Raw genomic sequence first — 8,231 nt, 5'->3', positions numbered from 1 at the left:
GACCTGATCAGGAGTTGTCTGAGGATATTACACGTGGCAGTGAGGACAGTAGCAGAAGGGCGTTCTTCCATCACAGTGGAGGCATGGTAGTGGAGACAAGGCATGACATGGTAGGAGGCCCTGAAGGGAAAGGCCCCATGCAGGGTTGAACCAGACTCGAACAGCTACCCGGATAGAGCTGTGGCCGCCGACCCAAGACAAAAAGGGATATTAAATGCAATCTAAAAACAATATCGATGGAGGGAAGGAACCCGTTTAGCTGAAAAGGAGCACCACAATTCTCTCGAACTGGAGCATGGGAGCACACATCCAAACCAGACGGTGGAAAGAAAACAATCTAACAATGGAATCAATGTCCATGCGCATTACCAGCAAAAGGAGGAGTCACAATACCTCGTGACTCAAAAGACTCCTTCAAAGAAAAACAACTTCTACACCCGGGCCAAACACTACATGGCAGGAGTATGCACAGCATGTGTATCAACTGCCACATATGCCTCAAACATGTTTTTCTTTTTCATGGAAATAAAGCCAGTCTCCTTTCTCTTGCTCATGGTCTGACAAGGGAAAGTTTCCACTTTCAAGGCATTTAAAAATGAGGATCATGAGCAAAAATCTTTCTTTGGACTCAGGTGTGTAAGAGTAGGGCAGAAACAAAAGGGATACATGGGCGTGGATTAGTCATTCTTAAGATTAACGCCCAGTCACTATATAAAAAAAGATTACATATACACAAAGAGCTCTCTGGAATATTTTCAGGCCCATCCTGGCTTTTAGCAGCAAGGACGATGCGATGATGAAGCATGCCACTACTAGAGTTAGTGAGGGCTTTTTCCTCCTGTGAATCTGAAGACATCCAACAATGTTATTTCAGTTCAGTGGATTTCCTTTGCATTGGCAGACAGGTACATAATTAGTTTAAAGTTACAATAGATCAAATCGCCACGTTTCAAAAACCCAACCACTTAAGGCCTGTGATAAAAGAAAGAACTCAGAAAATATCACAAATTTGACACACTATACACTTTTAATGAGCCGGTCAGTCCTGCCTCCCTTGCAAGGTGAGGCAGTTTATAAAATATCAGCAAACATCAAAAGCAAAATAGAAAACGATACGCATTGGCACGAAATGAAGACGCCCACAATAACAGTAAAGCAATGGATGGGGTATCACAAGGATACATTTACAGAGAAGCCGCTCGGCAGAGCTTCCATAGTTCACCTAGTTCACCTACTAGGGACCACTGTATTGTTGTGGAGGAATAAAACTAGTGACATCTACTCACCCCCTAAACTTCTAGGTTATGTAGGCGTGCCTCAAAATAACAGGCACACAATACACTTCGTTTGGAAGGGAACACCTGGTTGATCGAAATGCATCATATTGGACTTTGTCAGGGCATGATGGTCAAGCAGTGCTAATGCAGTCTTTTGTATGTTAAGTTATTATGACACAAGCGTCTTCTTTCAAATTCAAGGAAGCCAAACCTAAGAAGTACATTTCTTACCAATGCAGGTTTACCTCTTTTCTTTAATAACACATTTTCGGTGAGGACAATCTTATCCGCCAATTGTACTTCTGGCCCATTTAAACTGAGGTGTCTGCATGTCATGTTTAAATAAGACCAAAAGTAACTGTATTTGATTGCAGATAACAGTGTGCTCAACAAAATGGGAAAGGTTTATTGGACTGATCACAAGGTCCGTCGTGGGCATTAAAAAGTCAAGAAGCTGTTCCCTAATAATCTGATCTTTCCTGTACTTGGTCTGATGAAAACACAGGAAAAAAGCGTTCTGAGGTGTACAAAAAAAGGATGGCATAATTAATAGTGACTGTACACTGTCTGAAAAGGATATAGCGCGGGCCTGTACAATGGAAAACAAATACACTGGGGTGCTATGACTCTGCACTGATAAAAGCTGCTTGCTTTTGTCATTCAGCAGGAGCTTGGTGGATATTTCTTTGGAAAGTTAAGATCTCAGAGGAGGAAGACTCCTCCAAATGAACAACGAGCATGAATGACGTGCAGTGTCCTCTGAATAGAGCTGTGCTGAATGGAGTATGCCAGATTACGTATTGGCACAGTTGTGGACCAATATCATTCCTCTGGAAGCAATGGCGCTTGAGAAGCAGTTGGTGGCCTAGGATGTTACTCGGCCCATTGATAGGCACCACTGTTCTGATACTCGGCAAATACATTCAGAATAGGGTTTGGGATTACTGACTGAGAATGCATAATGTGTTGAGGGATTAATGAGCAGACTGACAATAGTAAAATATGCACCATAACCAAACACTGAGCCACAGATGGCTTCCTGGCTTTGGGGTGGCGCGTCATGTTACAGCCTTCGGTTGCAACAGAGTAGGGATTTAACACAGGGGGATCAATGTGTGAACTTTGGAAGCTCAGCCAGACAAGGTAGATTTTTTCTGGGTTAAGAAAACAATAGTTATTGCCGCTCTTATTTAACAACTATAAGATGCATCTTTCTCTACACGAACACTAGTGCTAAGACCTACACATAGTGCACAAATCCAGCCACAACTTGGAAACCTTACAAGGACGCCAGCCACATCATTCATTTCAACTAGAGTGGTAGACCCAGATTCTCCCAGACCCAAAGGTGCCACTTTTAATATCTTTTAGGACCACCACAAAATGTGAAGCACTTCCTCAAAGAGCAATCCTTCCTAAAGGAGGTCCCTTGAGTTTAGGCGGCAGGATTTACAAGGATCACAGCTCTACAATGGACCTAGGAACCAGTCTACAGGGTTAACAACATTGGAAGATGCAATTAATCCTTCGGAGACAGAGAACAAGAAAATGGATCAGCTGCACTTACGCTCACAGCAGAAATTACTGGCACAAGGCTACATTAGCAGTACTGGCTTCATGCTGTGGTGGAAGGCACAATACAAGGCCATTTGTATCCAACACCTAACTACAATTTGATTCCTTTGCCTGTTCAATGCGCCTATCCATCTGCAAGGTCTTACACAACAACTCTCAGACTTCACAATAAAATAAAACCCTGTGGTAAAAGGACATGGCAAGATGGAAGGAATTCTGAAAACATGCCCTAGGGAATGGACAGAGTGGTTTCAAGGCCAATAATATTTGAATACAGAGATCTCCAGATCCGGACTACCATCCAACAAATGATGATATTTGTTTTTCCCTTCGCCAGGGGTGCTGAGGCCCTAGACTTGGTGTCTGAAAGAGTGCAGAAATGTCCATGGCCTCAAGCAACATTAATCTGAAGCAGGCATCAGTTGGGAAAAAGGATTGTACCTTCCTTCAGCCATCCTTTAACATTTAAATGCACACCAAATGACATCCCACGATAATTGATTCATAGCCACTATCTCTGCTCCCACCACTAAATTAGAGTACAGCCGGAGGAATTTTTAAGTGTACGCTACCATATCTGGTCACATGACTTTCAATCCCACCAATCTCTAAACACGTAAAAGGGAAACTAATTTCAAGAGGCTCAAAAAGACCAATTAGGACACCTGAACACAGAACCTGAAATAAAGTTTCCAAGGATGCAGAGAGATTTGTGTACGTCGAATAATGTATATTTTAGCCCTAGTGAGTGTGCAGTGTCTTGACATTCCACACACTGGCAGGTATACATACACAAGGGCAATGTTTGTGAGTTCCTATTTTTTGTTGTTGTAGGTTTCTGTTTTGGTCCACATGAAGAACGTGATCATCAACAATCTGACCGCTGGGAAAATGTTTCTCAGTTTTTCAAGATGGAGTCGTAGACTTGATATATGTAGTTAGAAACTTCTGGAGCACGACATTTCAGGGAAAGCTGCAAACAAAACAAAGAAAAATCTTTCAACATAAACAATTTTATATATCGTTAGTAATTCTTGACCAAGAGAATCATATAGAACAGAACATTCAGACACGGCTACCTGAGAACAGTCTGGAATTGAGGAGGGAAATGTAAGCAGAACCAAATGCTGCCACATGTGACAAGAAATGCGTTTTAAAATGTTTACAGCATCGAAGTCACAAGGGTATGTTCCAGAATGTAGACCACCTCGTTAATGGGCATGAAGACAACTATTATGATACTGGGCCCAAAGAACATGTGATGATTGTATAATAAAAAAAACAGCAATGTGATAAGGACGTATATTCCCAAGGTAGCATAAAAAGCACTGTATTCAAAACGGGGCTTATCCACAGTTTAGTAATTACCATCAACATTTAAAAATATGTGTGTGTGTGTGTTTGTGTACAGTATCCTTTCAATGCAAGACAAACGATGAGCAAAGAGGTCTGCATTGTAAAAAGTGTGATCCCCGGCATGCACATTTCTGAGGCAGAAATGAACTATTGGTGGAGATTCAACCAGAGTTAGGAACACATTCTGATATCACTCTATGCCGATGGCATGGTCCTACTGGTTCATCGCAAGTTGGTCTCCAGATGTGGTGTCTAGTAACTGTGATCCAAGGGATGAAGGTAAACAGGTAAAGCATCGGAGATGAACCGGGGAACACATCTTAAACTAAACGTTGACTATTAGCTACTGGTGTAAGTAAAGGTCTTTAATAATCTGGGCACAAATTAGTGAATAACATTTCCTAGGGATATCTGCTTAGGAAGAAAAAAAACTACACTAAAACAAATTTTCGCCAATTATCTGTGCCGTTGTGCAGTTCCTATAATCTGGTATTCTCAGCCAAAGTTGTTAAAATAGTAGTTTATGGTGCCAAAATAAGACTTCCTGCGATTGGTAAAGAACAATATATTAGTGATGGTGTCCTTTTAAACCACACATTGACTGTTGGCTAATGTACACCATATCACAGCCCTTTGGGATTATGGATTATTTCATGCAAGGTCAGATAATTCAGAATTTGATGTACACAACATTCATCATGCCCCGATGGGCAGTCTGCAGGCATTTTAAACAACGCAGACAGACTGCCCACCCATGTATCCCCATAGTCCATAACGATATGTTAGGATATGTAAGTGGTCGCTGAAACTGTAGAAACAAATAAATGTATAAATTCTTGAAAACATTTTTTAAAGTAAGGCACGGGTTTAATGATGGTACAAAAGGGGGTGGTGATGGACGGAGCATCTGAACCAATCAAACACTCACACCCAGTCAAAAGATCTGGGTTTAATCCATCACCGTTCTTTAGCTTCCGAGGACCGGTTTCTGGCATTCCAGCCGTCTTCAGCCCGGCTTGCTTGAATCCAGTGGCAAAGTGAGCAAGGGACTCACGTCTGAGCATACCCTGCCACACTTAAGGTGAAATGCCAGAAACCGGTCCTGGCACAGGGTCAGACTGATTTGCATATAGCCATGTCTGAACTGGGGTGGCAGAGTGGGCTAAAGAACGGTGATGGATCAAACCCAGATCTTTTGACTGGGTGTGAGTGTTTGATTAGTTCAGATGCTCCGTCCATCACCACCACCCCCTTTTGTACTGCTTTGGCCACCATAAGTGTGGCAGGGTATGCTCAGACGTGAGTCCCTTGCTCACTTTGCCACTGGATTCAAGCAAGCCGGGCTGATGACGGCTGGAATGCCAGAAACCGGTCCTCGGAAGCTTGTTTCCGGTCCAGGGAAGGCATGGCTTGGCAGTTCGGGCTGGACTGTTCCCATGAGGCACAGGGTCAGACTGATTTGCATATAGCCATGTCTGAACTGGGGTGGCAGAGTGGGCTAAAGAACGGTGATGGATCAAACCCAGATCTTTTGACTGGGTGTGAGTGTTTGATTAGTTCAGATGCTCCGTCCATCACCACCACCCCCTTTTGTACTGCTCGGGTCCAATGATAACAGTTGGGCATCAAAAGAACATGCGGCCACCAAGTAGTATATGCAGAAGTCCAGAATAGTAAAATGAGATTATCGGAATTGTGCTATCAAACAGAAACAAGCATTTACAATGCAACGGTCTCGGCTTTGCAAAAGTTAGAGCTATTGGCATTGTAAATGACAAACTTTTTAATATATGTCGGTTTTGAAAACAGATAAATAAATGGCATTGTTATTTACAATGCCAATAGCTCAATCTCTCGCAAATGCGAGACCTATTGCATTTGCAATGCAATAGGTCGCATATTTACGCGAGTTTGAGCTATTGACATTGCAAATAACAATGCCAAAACCAAAACATAATAAAAACGTCTCTCACACTACGGGAGGGAAGGTGAGAGAACGTAGAATATATAGACAGACAGGCAGAGAGAGAGAGAGAAAAAAGCTGAGATGGCTGTCTACTCTCCCCAGGGCAGAGAGTGGGTGTGGAAGTCGCACTGCTACATCCTGTGCTGCACTAGGCGCGTGTGAGGGTACTGTGCACTCTGGCTGCCACCACCTGCCATGGACTTGTGCTGGGTGATGGAACTTTCCACCCCCGAGGCCGTGCTATATGTATTCGGGAGGGAGGGATGCTCGCGCTGCTGGTCCAGAGCTGCACATCTTCACTGCTAATGGAGCTATGCTGCACCAGTCGCGTGGCGCTATGCTGCACCAGTCGTGTGGCGCTATGCTGCACCAGTCGCTATGCTGCCCCTGTCCAGTGGCGCTATGCTGGACCTGTCCCATGCCGCTATCTTGCACCTATCCAGTGGCGTTATGCAGCACCTGTCCCGTGGTGCTATGCTGCAATCCTCTCAAATTCCCTTAGCCAAGGCTGAAGCAAAGCCTGTCCAAGCGGAAAGAGAGAAACTAGTGGAATCAACACTGCACTAACCCCCTTGAGACCCGTCTTAAAAGTAAGATGCAGGCCCCCTCATGTCTCTATATATAAACAAGATGTATACATGAATATAAGTTACACATAAGCTGCATATATATTTAACATTCTTCCATCCATGCTATAAATGATATATAAATAATCATATATATATCTACACGCACACACAACTATAATATTTATCTGCATGCATTTATTGACATCTACAAAAATCTAGACACAAATACACTGAAAACAATGGTGGTAAGAAAAAACGACCCACGTTTAGAAGCACGAAAACACACATTTATAATCCCAGAGGCCTGCTCCACGATTTTAGGCTGCAGTCCTCTCTTGGCCAGTTAGTGACTGCTCCGGCGCATTGCTGAGAAACCGGCATGCCTTCTCGGAAGACTATTCGTCACAGCTCTTGCCGGACTCACGTCGTAATCTTGCCCCAGAGATACAATTAAAGCTAAATGCAGTGAGGGCCGTTAATATTGGGCTGCGAGTTAAGCAACTAGGCTCGATTTCACCGTATGCACGCACCGTCATTAAAAAGGCACATGTTTTAATTATGAATAGTTAGGGCTGCGAATGAAGCCAGTCCTGCCGGTGCTGGCGCTTTGATTTATGGCTGGTGGCATTCCCAGTACTGGCGGCACTTTCATGTGGAAAGAGTGTTGTTTAGGACTAGACTGAATAAGAAAAACTTTGGTTATTAAGAGTGCGAGTTGCTTGTGTCATAACTTGCAGACACAGAGCAGGACAAAGCACCGTTTTCGAATACGTGAGTATCAATAAACAATGCTGAGTTTGAGTTATCATTTGGTGGCTTTTGGAAAAGCACTGTTGTTTCCCTTGTGTTTGTGTGTGCGTGTGTTGGGCGAGGGGGTGATAACTGTTCGGTTTGTTGACCTGCGTCTACAAATGCTGTTCTCATGGCGCTAAGATCGCGCAAGGACTTGTATTAACTGTCCCCCTACGCTTCCTGGGGGAGACTGGAAAGGACAGAACCAACCGGGACAACGGCTCGGCTTCAGCTGGCGAAAGGACGAGCTGGCATCTGTACGTGGGATTTGCAACTAAGACAGCCAAAGGGGGTAACCTGCATAATTTGCATAACACAACAATCTTATTTTTAAAAGACACGCTTTTACACTATTTTATCTAAAGACGAACGGAAGGTTTATATCACTACGGCCCGCAGGAAAGACTCAGCACATTTGGAACAATTAATGACACAATTAATGGCAGCCTCCCCCTACCCGCCCCCCCCCCCCCCCCCCCTCAGCCCCAGCCCCAGCCGCAGTCCCTATTCAGGTCTCTGTTACTAGAAAAACAAACCTGGTGTACGCCCTTTTGATTTCACAGCTGCAGGCGCCTTTCTTTTTACAACAACTTGATTCATGTAGTGTCCCGGAAATACGTGCTGCCAAGCTCATACATACGTCACGCTCCCAAGCTTGCCTTAACCAATTAGGAAGCTTATTAATTTACGGAGGCG

The 8,231-nt window shown here is 43.9% G+C and overlaps 1 protein-coding gene across 2 annotated transcripts in view; it reads right to left on the bottom strand.

Annotated features, from left to right (window-relative positions):
• Window positions 1-1,008: 1,008 nt before the first annotated feature.
• AP2B1 (adaptor related protein complex 2 subunit beta 1) overlaps window positions 1,009-8,231 on the bottom strand; it is a 662,041-nt gene continuing 654,818 nt past the window's right edge. For both annotated transcript variants that reach the window (XM_078679615.1, XM_078679616.1), the window contains one exon: window positions 1,009-3,825. In XM_078679615.1, coding sequence (XP_078535741.1) covers window positions 3,751-3,825 — 75 coding nt within the window. In that variant the 3' untranslated portion in view covers window positions 1,009-3,750. The remainder of the gene's footprint in view (window positions 3,826-8,231) is intronic.

Source organism: Lissotriton helveticus, chromosome 3_1, assembly GCF_964261635.1.
Source record: "Lissotriton helveticus chromosome 3_1, aLisHel1.1, whole genome shotgun sequence".
NCBI lineage: Eukaryota > Metazoa > Chordata > Amphibia > Caudata > Salamandridae > Lissotriton > Lissotriton helveticus.
The sequence above is the reverse complement of the archived record's forward strand: the minus strand, read 5'-3'. Positions and strand labels throughout refer to the sequence as shown.